Consider the following 13,995-nt stretch of genomic DNA (forward strand, 5'->3'; position numbering starts at 1 on the left):
AAATATATGCCTGGTTCACATTCATTCATATATACAAGATGGCAGCTAACAATCTCTAGCTATCAAACTCGTCAACTTTAAAACAAGATGGAAGTGCCTGTGCCCGGACTATTCAAGAATAAGATGGCGGCCGTGCCTAGTGTCCAGAGTTTTCAACAGACCCACAGATGGATTCAATGGCCTATCTGTCTCTGAAGATGATTCCCTGCCAAAGATTCCTAAAGTTCAATGAATGGTTGCCATGTCTACAGATGTCTAAATAAGAGGCGTTTTCAATTCAATAATTACCATATTTTTTTTTCTCCTCTAGGATTCTCAATCCTCCAGGCAATTATGGAGGCTGCCGTGCAAAACAACTGGCAAGTGACAGCAAGGTCTGTGGGAAGCATCAAGGATGTGCAGGAATTCCGGCGAATCATTGAGGAAATGGACAGGCGCCAGGAGAAGCGATACTTGATTGACTGTGAAGTGGAGAGAATCAACACGATTCTGGAACAGGTAAAGCTGTAGCTCATCCCGCTAAAACATTTCCCACATCTACAAAGAAATGGAATGCCCGATTCAATGATTCAATGACCCGATGGGCCCACGGATGGCAATTTCCACCTCCTTCTACTTCCACCAGTCCCCACCCCACAATGTGAAGTCTCTTGGCAATTGTAGGCTCTGGATTAATGCTGTGTCAGCCAGACATACCCATGGTTCATGGACAGCTGACCTTTCCAAAGTGATCGGTGCATTTCTCTTCCAGACATACCTTGCTGTAGAGGGTGCTATCATACTCAGGAGAATTAATAAGAGAGAAAAAGAAATGATCATTTAATTCAATTAGGGTAAAGTGAGGTGAGATGAGGTGAAGAGAATTTGGCTCCAGAACCTGGCCCCAGGACTGTGGAATTCATTGATCTCTCAGAGCAACCCTTATCCCAATCTGACTTCTGGTAGGAATGAGTGGTTAATTTTTCCTCTATTGCACACTCTGTGTTCTCACCAAAGTGACCTGCTAGCTGTTGCCTAATTTGGAATTCCATCTCCAGTCTCTATGTCTTTGCACAGTCCTCCCCTCATGCTTGGAATGCTCCCCCTTCTCATCTTTACCATAATTTTGAGCTCAGGTACCACCTTCTACAAAAGACTTTATGGATTCCTCCCTTTTCATAGTGCTCTCCTCCCCCTTAAATCACTTTGTATTTATTTCATACTGACTTTATATTTCATTTTCTCTGGGCATGGAGGAAAAGCACCCCTTCCCCTTTTCCTGCTCACCCCATGTCATAGAACATAAGCCCTTAAGATCAGGGATCTCCATACAGTAGGAGCTTAATAAATGCTTCTTGGTTTAAGGTCTTTAAATCTCCATACAGTAGGGCTTAACAAATGCTTCTTGGTTTGAATTGAGTCAAGAAGTCGAATTGCCTTGGAATTGCCAAAACAATTTCTGAAATAAGAGGGTGTCATAAAATAAGAAAGGAAAATAGCCACATAGATTTCCATCATACTCTAAAGTTTACAAAGCACTTTCTTCATGACAAGTATGTGATTGCAGAGCTCTCCTTTTCTTGACTATTAGATGAGGGCGATGAACTAAATGGCTTCTGAGGTCCTGGCCAGCTCTCTGTGATCCTATGATTTTACAAAGGGGGAAACTGAGGCTCACAGAGGGGAAGTGACTGGCCCAAGGTCACATAGCCAGACAGTGTCTGAAGCAAGATTTGAACCCAGGCTTCCTGACTCCTGCCTGGATCTCAGGCAGTATTTAAGGCTCCAAAGTGTGAGTTAAGTGGCAGTGAATGATGAAGCCAAAGCTGCCCTTCAAAGGGCCCCAGTTCAGAGTGCGCATTAATTCTGAAACCTGGGAAAGCATTCCAGGGAATCTGTGCCCAGAGAGCAGGCCAATAAGCCTCCCTTCACCCACCAAACAGACGATTACAGTTCGGAATGAAAAGTCCAATTGAACCGTGGGGAAGCTAGAGCTGCTTCTCCCCCAGCTCTGAATACACCATCTGTCTATCCTGCCAGGACCAGGACTGGAAGGGACACATTCCCACCGCAGTTCCGTTCCACAGACCCAGCCGTTCCAATGGGCTCCAGGCCCTGGAGCCTGGTCGAGTGTGAGCAAGCCCTGGGAGAGCAGCTGGATAACCATTGCCAGAAGACCTGGAGAGTGGGGGATGAGGATGGGACCCTGCAATGTGGTGCTCGCTATTTGTCCCTGTACTAAAAGATGGGCCCCTCCACTCATGAATGAAGCGACCCCAGTCAGGCTAGCAGGTGGCCCTAATTATGCCAACTGGCCCATCTTCTGAGTCACAGGAATTATCTGCACCCCCAAACTGAAAATCAGAAGTTTTAGAAATGAAAGAGCATTGAGTCTGCAACCTGAGGACCTGGGTTCAAATCTTACCTCTGACATTTACTACCTGTGGGGACTCTGGGCCACTGTTTCCTCCTCTATGGAAAAAGGAGGTTGGACTAGCTGGCCTCTGAGGTTCCTTCATCTAAGATCTTATTGTGATTTGGGGTAAGTCTTTTCCCCTCCCTGGGCTTCAGTTTCCTCCTCTGCAAAACAAGGGGGATAGACTAGATGGCCTCCCTCCCAATTCTGATCCTATAATCCAATTGGCCATGGAGGATGGAGTCAGAAAGGCCTCTGTTTGAATGCAGCTGTAGACACATATTATTTGTGTGACCAAGGGCACGTTTCTTAAGCTCCCTCAGCCTCAGTTTCCTCATCTGCAAGATGAGGGGAATCATAGCATTTGGCCCAGTAAAGCACTCTTTAAATGACAACTGTCATTATATTATCCTGTGACATAAAGATGCCCTTCCCCCTCCAGGCCAGGAAAGGTTCAATGACTTGCTTGAAGTCACTTAGTGAATTAATGGCAGAGATGGCCCAAATCCCCAGGCTTCTAGGCCAATACTTCTGCTCCACCTCACTGTTACATCTTTTTTTTTTATTTCTTTAAATCCACTCAGGCTATCAGCTCCCTAAGGGCTGGGACCCTGTCTTAGCTAAACCTTGTAATTCTCCCAGTGCCTAGAACCAGGCTCTATTCTTGATCCATGTGGATTCAATTCAATTAGGTCTAGAAAGGGAAGAATCAGGTCAGCGATGGCAGTGCCTGAACTCCATGCCCTGGAACAGGCACATACCCAAATAAAGCCAAAGCCTTTTAGTGGGTGACCTATTTCGTAGCCAGGCACCCCCAGGCACAACCATCCTTGTCATACCCTGCCTTTTTCCTTTGAAGTAACCACTTCAAAAGAGCTCAAGTCACTCAACTAGGTTTCAGAAGCCTTTCCAGTTTTATAAGGCCTCGTGTTGGATGTTTCTGAGTTGCCAGTAGAATGTGGTTTTAAAAAGAAAATGAAAGAAATGAACATTGGATGAGATCTGGTCTCTACTCTTGACTCTGCTGCTAACTAAATGCATGACCTCACAGAAGTTGCAACCTCACTGAGGCTGTTTCCCCCCTTAAAATGGGATCAATACCTGCCCTACCTCCCCAAGAATGCCATGAAGATCAAATGTGAGAATGTATTGTGACCTTGGGCAAGTCATTTCCCTTCTCTGGGCCTCAGTTTCCTGATCCATTAAATGAAAGGATTGGATGAAACAGCTTCTAAGGCCCCGTACATCTCAGAATCTATGCTGCTATGATCTTATGTAAACAGCATTTTTTTTTAAATCTCCAAAGGCTAGAGCGAAAAAGTAAGATGTTGGTATTATTACACAGTTTTGGGGGAGCAGTATTATTGTCACTAGTCAGAAATGTTCTTTGTTCAATCCTGTATGCTCCCCCATCTCCACCCCTCCCCATTTGCAAACACTTCATTCTATTTTTCCACATGATTTTTTCAGGGAGCACTAGTCATAGAAACATTACATTATAAAGGTTGGGGAAAAGAGTGGTGTTTATTCATCCACCCTTCTAAAAGGCCTCTGGGGTACAGCAAAACTCAATCACCCCATGACTTTTATTGTGCAGCTTGTTTTTGCACATAAGGGGTCCATTTCCTAGTATTCAACAGCAGCCAGTGTGGTTTGGGTACACAGTCACCAGGTGGCTAATAGGCTGCTACATAGAGCCTTGTGGTCTGTTGAAATGCATGTTTTCCCTAAGATTCAGGCAGATTCAGGGTGTCACTCAGGTTTGCAACCTAAGAGTCATCCTCGCCTTTTTCTTCTCCCTCACCCCTAGCTCATACCCAGTGAGCATCCAAATCTCATCCATTCTTCCTCTCTCCACTCAGAAGGTTATTATCCTACTTCCTGTCACCTCCCACCTGGACTATTGTAATAGCTTCCTAATTGATCTCCCTGCTTCTGTCCACAGATGCCAAAATAATCTTCCTAGAACACAGGTGTGACCATGTGACTTCCTTCCTCAAGAATCTTCAGGGATTCCCTATTGACTCTCAGATCAAATATCAATTAATCACCTTGGCACTAATGCCCATTGCAGTAACCAGTACTAAAAGACTTCTCTGATGACAGTATCCTAGCCTTCCATCTCTCCCTCTCTCACCCCTTTCTTAACTTAGCTTTCCTTTGCACCATGTCTGCTAGTCCTTCCATTTCTTTCTCATGTCCCAGTCATTCAACCCTACTGTGTCCTCACTTTCTCCCCTTCATAGACTTGACTCTATGATTGTCCAGTTGAACTCTACACTATCCTACACCCTTCTGAGTCCCGTTCCACTCTACCCTGGTCAGACCACATCCAGAGTATTGGGTTCAGTTCTAGGCACCACAATTTAAGGACAATGATATGATGGAAAGTGTCCAGAGGAAGGTGACCAGAAGAGTGAAAAAGTCTTTGAGTTCATGCCAAATGAGGATCAGTTAAAGGAACTGGATATATTTTGCCCATAGAAAAGACTCAAGGGGGGGTGGCCAGGTAGCACAGCGAGTAAGAGCACCAGCTCCAGTGTGGGGACGACCTGGGGATCGAATCCGAGCTCAGACACTTAGCACCCACCCAGAAACACCTGGCCGTGTAACCTTGAGCAAGTTACTTAACCCCAATTGCTTAGGGGCAGCCAGGTGGCTCAGTGAGTAAGAGCACCAGCCCCAGTGTCAGGATGATCGAATCCCAGCTCTGATACTTAGCACCACACCAAGAAATAACTGGCCGTGTAACCTTGAGCAAATTACTTAGCCCCAATTGCTTTAAAAAAGAAAAAAAAGAAAAGAAAAGACTCAAGGGAAACAATATAGCTGTACTTATCCAGTGGAAGATGGATTCAACTTCTTCTGTTTGAACCCAGAAGGTAGAATCAGTAACAATGATGAGATTGCAAGGAGGTGATGACTTGGTGTCCAGAAAAAATTTACTAACAATTAGAACTGTACAAAAGTAGAAAAGGCTTATCTAGGGAGGTAGTGAGGTCCCCCTCTCTGAAGGTCTTCAAGCAAAAGTTGGATGACCACTTGTTGGGGCTGTTGTAGAGGGGATTCATGTTCAGGTTGGATTAGATGGCTACTGAGAGCCCTTCCAACTGTAATAGTGGAGAGAATGCTGTCTTTGGAGTCAGAGGATCCAAGTTCAAATCCTGCTTCTGATAATTCCTATCTGTGTGACCTTGAGAAAGTTACTTCACCTCTGTGGGCCGCCATTTTGCATGAGCAAAATGAAAGAGGGTCCAGGTGGCCTCTAGGGTAACTTTCAGCTCTAGATCTATAATAACAACAATGACTATTGGTTTATACTATACAGGCTCTGGCATCTCTTCCAGTTCTAGATCTATGATCCTGGGACAGCTGAGGTTCTGTGATTTGTCTGTGACAAAGCAGAGGGTGGCCACTTCCTCTAAGAAGTGCCTCCCAATGACAGACATCAGGAATCTCCCTTTACAATGTTCTTCACTATTCTTCTATTTCCAGATTTCACTACTGGACCATTTCTTCCCAGCTCTTCTGGCATATCAGTTGCATGGGTTCATGCCAAGACTAAAATTTAAGGAGTTCAGCATCTGCTTCACAATCTTTCTCTTACCCCAAATTCTGCTATCATATCTGAGGCCTTACACATGTTGACATTCCTTTGAACACCTTGGCATTCCAGTTCACCAATATCCTCAGCTCATTATTTACATCTTCATCCTACCTCAGTCATTCACAAGCAAGAGTTATTCCTTAGATCCCACCAATGTGGGCTCAAGGAAAACCTTTCCTAGGAGATCTCTCTGCTTTTCTGGAAAAACAAAATTGTAAGTAATGCAGTGGAAAAGGCATCAAATGTGGAGTCAGAGGACCTGGGTTCAAATCCTTCCTGACACTATCATATGCTCTACTGATCTAAGTACCCGCTGGACCTTGCCATCTATATCCTTAGAATCCTGATCACTTTCTGAAAATACTGGACCTTCCATCAACCCTGCAGTTGAGTTTTCTTTTATGTGTTGTCTCCCCCATTAGAATATGAGCTTCTTGAGAGAAGGAACCATCTCACTTTTTCTATTTGCATCTCTACTGCTTGGCACATAAGAAATGCTTAATAAGTACTTTTTCCTTCCTTTCTTCCTTCTTTCCTCTTTCCTTCCTCCCTTCCTTCCCTCACTCCTTCCTTGCCTTCTTTCCTCCCTTCCTTTCTTCCTCCTTTCCTTCCTCCCCTCCTTCCTAATTTCCCTTCTTTCCTCCCTTCCTTCCTTCCCTCATTCCTTCCTTCCCTTATTTCCTCCCTTCCTTCCTTCCCTCATTCCTTCCTCCCTCCCTCCCTTCCTTCCTCTTTCTTTCCTTCCCTTCCTTCCCTTGTTCTCTTCCTCCCTTCCTTCCCTTCTTTCCTCCCTTCCTTCCTTTCTCCTTTCCTTCCTTCCTCCCTTCCTATTTTCCTTCCTTCCTCCCTTCCTTCCTTCCTTCCCTCATTCCTTCCTTCCCCCCACCTCTGTGATCTTGAACTCATCACTTAGCACCACCATAAAATGAGAGATCCAGCCTGGCTGGCCTTTCAGATTCCTTCTAGCTCCAGATCCTTGGCCTGCATGTTTTAGGATTTGTTAAAAAGTGATACAGAAAGCCTAGCTAGCTCCTAAGCAACCCTAGAACACTAAGTCCCAGATACTGCCTGAGCACTTCCATGCCTGAGGGTCTGAGAAGATGGCATTCTGCAGGGGCCCACAGCCACCTGCTTTACACAGCAACCATTTCACGGTTATCATCTGCACTTGATGGATGAAGAAGTATATCCTATTAACACACTGAATTGAAAAATCTGCCCCTTGTACCTACCCTTTGCCTAAGAGCTCATTTATGACGATCGGATCCATTTACTCAGAGCGAAAACAATCTAACTCAGTGATGGGCCCCATAAGGGGAGGAATCAATTTGGAGAGCTCAGTTCTCATTGGATTAGGTAGTGACATGAATGCCCAAGTAATGCTTCCAGCTGCTGCAGCTTTTCCTGTTAGTGTGAGTGTGCTGTCCACATTGCAACATTGGAGCACCTCTAACTATGACTAGCCATAGGTCCCATATGGATTTCGGTTAAGAAATTCCATTATCTCCAAAAGGATGCCCATGCTGAGTGTTCTGAAGGGTATGGGGGTCTATACCCCTTTCCCCAGTGAGCCCCTCTTGGGCCACTGGACTAGCCTTTCTAACATGTGAACTGTGGGTTTCTGAAGGACCCCCTTTTCCTAGATCAGATTTTATAGCATCTTTTATAGCTCTTAGAACTCTGAGGGGCCTCAGAATTCAGGACCCAAGGTCAAATGGGTAGTAACAAAGCTAGGGTTCAAAGCCAGGTTCCCTTGACTCTAACTTCACTGGGTTTTCCACTACCCCCACACTGCTTGACTCATCTAGCTAGCCTAGCTCCTTACCTTTAAAAGTAGCAATTTGGTCAATCAATCAACAAGCATTGATTCAGTGCCAGGCCCTGTGCTGTCCTAGAGCTATAAAGACAAAAAAGAAGCCACCCCTGTCCTCAAGGAGCATACCCTCTATAGGTCCATATATAGGGATATACAGATTACCTATAAAATGACTTTAAGGTAGTTTTATAAGTGAAGCACCTAGCTAGCTGGAGGATCAGGAAAGGCCTTATGTGGAAAGTAATGCTTAAGCTGAGTATTGAAATTAACCAGGAATTTCAAGAGGCAGAGGTGAAAAGGGAGTGTATTCCAGGCACAGGGCAAAGCCAATTCGAAGTAAGGGAGACATGAGGGAGATGGAGGAACAGCAAACAGACCAGTGTTTCTGGATCACAGAGTGCATGGAAGAGAGAAATATATATTATTTAGACCAAAATGAGCCAGCCTAATAAAAGTGTAAGAGCAAGAATGCCTCCCAGTCTCAGAGAGGGATAAGTACCAGGGCAGTACCAGGATTCAGTTTTAAAATACTTACCAGAAGCTAGGTTTCTCCTAGCCCCTAGGTCTGTGGACCTCTGTTAATTTTACAAGACTACAAGCTTAGGATTATAGGGACTGCATAGGTCCCTAGGTCTAGACCTAGAAGGAACCATTTGTTGTTGTTCAGTCATTTTTTTCAGTGGTGTCTGACTCTTCTTGACCCCGTTTGAGATTTTCTTGGCAAAGATACAGGAGTGGTTTGCCATTTCTTTCTCCAACTCATTTTACAGATGAGGAAACTGACGTGAACAGGGTTAAGTGACTTGCCTCACACAACTAGTAAGCGTCTAAGGCCAGGTTTGAAATTACCAAGATGAGTCTTCCTGACTCCAAGCCCAGTGCTCTATCCACTGCAGCGCCACCTAGCTGCCCAGATTTGAGGAGACCTTAAAATAGAGAATGTCAGTGCTGCAAAGAACTTTAGAGTATGAAATAGAAAAATACCTTCCCCAAGGTCATCCAGTGAGTCAGCAGCAGAGCCCAGGCCTCCTGCCTCCCCTCCTTTCCCTGCAGCAGGCTGCTGTTTATGCTGTCTAGTACCTACTTCCCCATAAATCCTGGCCCCTCCTTAGCACAAACACTCAGGAGCTGATGGGAGTGCCCTTTCCCCAAGTTATGAAAACACAAACTAATCTAATTCTGCTGTATAAGCCTAGCTGACACAAATATCCCTTGGTATTGAGCTAATCCCACATCTTAAATCAAATAGGAACTCAGATCTGCCACTTTCAAGAGAAAAAAATAAAGATTTGAGTGTTTTTTTTTTTGCTTTTCCCCTCAGGCAGCAATACCTACTCTCAGGCAACAGTGGGGCAAAAAGCTGTGATGCCTCGAAGCCTGGTGGTCTCACCCTGAGAGTGCCCGGAAGCCTTGCCAGGCTCTAAGTATTTGATGCCATCTGACTTCCTGTCTTACAAGCAGGCATGATCCCCTTTTATCAGGAGGTTCCCCCAGATCCAGAGCTACAGGGTTGGAACGATTAGGTTAGTCTCCCAGCTGCCTCATTAAGAGAATGCTGCCCTAGATCCTGACAGATAGCAAAGCATGACTAGGGAGATCAGCAGGAAGGTAGACCAGTGGTAGTCACCAAAGTCATTGGCCACTGCTCAAGGGGCCAGAGCCCCAGGAGCTGAGCCTGGATGTCTGAGGTGCTCTTCTGCAGAGCTCCAAGAGATTGCAGACCAAGAGGTGGGATGTTAAATATATACGTGTGTGTGTGTGTGTGTATGAGAAGATGCATAGAATGCCAGAGTGCTGGGTAGGATCTTTTAATATAAACTATAGAAAGTCAGACATCACAGAGATGGTTGAGTCTAACTCCCTCATTTTACAGAGTAGGAAACTGAGGCCCAAGAAGTAAAATGATTTTCCCAAGGTCACACAGATAGTAAGTAGCAGAATTGAGACTTGAAATGTGTCTTTGAAACCCTTCATCCAAGCTCCTTCTGGTAGTCCACACCAATCCAAGGCCTTTTTGCTTCTTATATATTCGGAGGGACTTGATGGCTGTTTTCAAGTATCTATGGAACTATGTTGTGAAGGAAGGATAGGCTCATTCTGCTTGGCCCCAGAGGACAGGGCCAGGATCAATGGGAGGAAGTTGCAGATTTAGGCTCGATGTCAAGAAAAGCTTCCTAACAATTAGCTGCCCAAGAGTGGATTGGGCTGCCATGGGAAGTGGTGGGTTCCCTCTCGATGAGGAGGTCTGAGTGGAAGCCAAATGAGCACTTGTCAGGTATGTGGCAGACAGGATTCTTGTTCATGTCCAGGTGGGGCTAACTGATTGCCAGATCCCTCACAGCTTAAAGAGTCTGCTATCCTGGAGATAGGAAGGAGTATTCCATCACCATGGTTCAGTTTGATGTTGGTCTAACTATGGGCCTCCCTGTCACAGGATAGTGGGAGCTTCGGAGAGTCACCAGGCTACCTGTCCCAGAGCAGAGAAACCTCAGCAGCAATCCTACCATTCCTGGTTCAGAATCTCTGCCGGGATTCCAGGCCCTGATCCACTCATTTTTGGAAAACCCTCCCTAAGGACCAGTCCTGATAATGGGTGACTGTGTTTGTGCAAACAAAACACATTTGGCCCTCTCTGGCTTCTAGCTTTCCCTAGACTCCAGACCGGTCAGCCATGCTCCCAGGCTCTCACTAACATCTTCCTCATTCCCCCCTTTCTACCTCCAATAGCACAAAATGCCCTTCCGTGGTCCCCATTCTAATAGAAACATTGTCTCTCCCTATCAGAATAGAAGCTCCAGAACTAAGAGGATCATCTCTTTTCTTTTAATATTAACATTCTTAGTGCTTAGCGTGGTGCCAGGTATACAGCAAGCACTTAATAAATGCCTTTTCATTCGTTCAAAAAGTGGGGCAAACCCCCCCCCCCTCGTGCCAGGCTACTAGTGCTGCTCAACAAGGCACTGAATACACTCCCTCATTCAATTTAGTCATTTACTGAAGAAGCACCTATTAAGTGCTGAGTGTATGCAGAGAAGTGATGGAAATACAAAGCTTAGAAAAGGCAGCAGCTCCTTCCCTCTTGGGAGGCCACTAATATACATCTGTCTAATATATCATTTATGCTGGTTCTAGAGCTGGGATCTGCCATGAGTAGAGGGAACTGCCCTTGGACAAACTCTCTCCACCCATCCACATCGACAGCTAAACTATAATTTCAGAGTCTGAGTTAATATTTGAGGGTGGGTTTTCTTAGTCCTGAGGCCAGCCTTCTGTTCACTACTCTACCCTGCCTTAGAAGACATCCAGGAGGAGAGAATGTCTGAGTGGGACTTTAAAAGGTGGAGGAGGATTCAACATGTAGAAAGAGTGGACAGAATGAGCAAAAGCATTGAGGTAAGAATACACTACATCCTGGAGCCAGAAAATAGTGCCATTCAGCTGGACTACAGAGTATGCACAGGGGAATAGTACTGTTGGATTCGGATTCAGAGGGCGTGGCTTCAGTTACCAGTTCTTTCACATACTACTTGTGTGATGTTGGGCAAGTCATTTCACCCCTCTCTGGGTCTCAATTTCCTGCTTTGTAAAATAAAGGGGATTACTTTTAACATCTTCCCTAAGAGATAATCAAGAAGGGATTACTGATTTCTTAATTTTAAAAAAATTCCGGGGAGGCTAGGTGGCACAGTGAATAGAGCACCGACCCTGGAGTCAGGAGGACCTGAGTTCAAATCCGACCTCAGACACTTAACACTTACTAGCCGTGTGATGTTGGGCAAGTCACTTAACCCCAACTGCCCTGCCTTCCCCCTCCAAAAAGCATAAATAAATAAACAAACAAACAAATGAATGAATAAATGAATGAATAAAGGGATTAGACTGAGATATCTTCTGAGATCCCTTCTAGTTTTAGATCTATGATCTTATTGTGACTTTGGACAAGTAACTGCTCCCTGGGTCTCAGTTTCCCCATCTATAAAATAAGGGGATTAAACTAGATATTTCTAAGATCTTTTAGAATTATAGATCCAAGAATCTTATGTGTGACCTTTGGCAAATCACTTCCCCTCTCTGGGCCTGTTTCCCTGTTTGTAAAATGAAGGGGCTTTACCAAATGATTTCTAAGATCTCTTAGAGTTATAAATCTAGGATCCTATGATCTCCCCTACCCCCTTCCCCAATAAGTACCTGAATGTATTGAAGTAGCCCACTGGTCTAAGAAATGCAACTCCAAGCTGGCTTCCATGTCAAGGAGAACCTGTGACTTAGGACAGCTCCTCAGCCTTCTTGCTTTAGTGGCTGCATCAGTGACATAGGAAATTCCCACCGGCTTGCTGCACTTGCCCTGCCAGGCCAGGACAGTGGTGGGATGAATCAGAGCAGTGCTATCAGGTATTCTAAGCTCCTTAGAGAGGGAGACTTGACAAATACTGAGAACTATAATTAAACGGAGTCAATGCACCTAATTTCCTAAGTGGCGAGGAAAAAATAAAAAGCCAGGGAGAGTATGTTCTCTGAGCCAGGAAACTCTAATAGCCCTTAACCCCCTTCCATCATCTGAGGCACGTTTCATGAGGGAGAAGCTGACCCAGCAGACATGGGGATCTACCATGGTTCAAGCCCATCCCACTGGTTTTCAGGCTTTCCATATATCCATTTCTGTAGCTGAGATATTGTTCTGATCACCTTAAAGATTTCAATTTGCAAATTCAGCCCTCAGAAGGCTGGGGAGGTGGGGTTCTGCCTAGACACTGACTGAAGTTAGGACCCACCTACCTCCATGGTCCAGTGACATCTTGAGCTCCAAACACTCAGTTCTCATCCACATGAAGCAGTGGAAAGCACCAGAAAGAGAATTCAGACACATGGGTTCAAGACCCAGCTCTGCTGTTAGCTAGCTATATGACCTTGGTTAAGTCTCTTCCTTTTCCTGAGCCTCAGTGTCCTTGTATGTATAATACAGGGTTGGCCTAGGTCCCTTCCAACTCTAACAAACTATCTAACTCTAACTACAATCTAATGGTTATTTTTATTAAATCTTCTCCAAATATGAATTAATGAATTGTTTTGTTTTGGCTCCAGTCCTTCTAACAGACTGAAGTATCCTGCTCAAGTTACACCCAAATTATATGAAAAATAAGTATGGGGAGATAGGAGGGGAAGTTAGCTTTTTTTTTTCTTTAGTGAAAAGTTTTCATAGCTTTCCTTAGTCAATCCACGCAAGAGAAAAAATGAGATGGAAACACAGGCTGTGAGGCAAAGAGAGAGTCAATCACATGTATTTCTTAAGTACCTACTATGGGCCAGGCATTGTGCCAGATCCTGGGGACTCAAAGAGTCCCTTAGCTCAAGGAGCTTAGGTTCTATTGGGTGGGGGGAAATGTGTACACAGATAAGTAAATTCAAAATATATACACAGTAAGCACAAAATAATTTTTGAGTGGGGGAGGAACTGGTAGCTGGGGATCAGGAAAGCCAGCATAGTGCCTGAGCTGGACTTTGAAGGGAGCTAAGAATTCTGAGAAGTGGAGGCAAGGCAGGAGTGAGTTCCAGGCAGGGGGAACAGTCTATGCAAAGGCTGTCATATACGCAGAACAATGAGTAGGCCAAGTTGGCTGGATGGCAAAGTGAATGAGCAGAAGTAATGTACAATAAGACTGGGAAGATAGGCTCAAGTCAGATTGTAAAGGGCTGAGAGATCAAAAAGAGGCATTATATGTGGTCCATGTGGCAATAGGGAGCCTCTGAAGCATCTTGAGCAGGAGAATGATGTGGTCAGAAATGTGTTTTAGAGAGTCTGGCATCCTGTACTGTGGGGTACAAATTGGAGGCAGGGAGAGCAATTACAAGGCTAATTAGCCTCTAACCACGAACTTCTCATCCCAAATCTAAAGGCCTTTGGGGACACCCTTTCTCCACTTCCAATTAGAGCCCCAATTTCTGCTTTAACTCTTCCTGCTCCATTGCCCCTCCTCTCCCTCTGCACCCAAAACAAAACCAATTGTTGCTTGACAACCATCTCTGCACCATGCTGCTTAGGAGCTGCAGAGAAAAGAAAGGAGCCTCAGCATCTCAGCACTAACTGGATTCTAAGCTCTCATTCTCTGTCAACCTGCAATCCTTCAAACTCCAACTGGCCCATCCAAGCCCCTGCCTTCATCAGTTGCCATGGCAACT

The 13,995-nt window shown here is 45.0% G+C and overlaps 1 protein-coding gene across 4 annotated transcripts in view; it reads left to right on the top strand.

Annotated features, from left to right (window-relative positions):
• The window catches only part of GRIA3 (glutamate ionotropic receptor AMPA type subunit 3), a 292,053-nt gene that overhangs the window by 146,215 nt on the left and 131,843 nt on the right, over positions 1–13,995 (top strand). For all 4 annotated transcript variants that reach the window (XM_069074018.1, XM_069074020.1, XM_069074017.1 and 1 more), the window contains exon 4: positions 311–498. In XM_069074018.1, coding sequence (XP_068930119.1) covers positions 311–498 — 188 coding nt within the window. The remainder of the gene's footprint in view (positions 1–310; positions 499–13,995) is intronic.

The sequence above is a fragment of the Petaurus breviceps genome, unplaced genomic scaffold (genome assembly GCF_028583685.1).
Source record: "Petaurus breviceps papuanus isolate PSGF00001 unplaced genomic scaffold, PetGlider_PUasm1.0 90881, whole genome shotgun sequence".
NCBI lineage: Eukaryota > Metazoa > Chordata > Mammalia > Diprotodontia > Petauridae > Petaurus > Petaurus breviceps.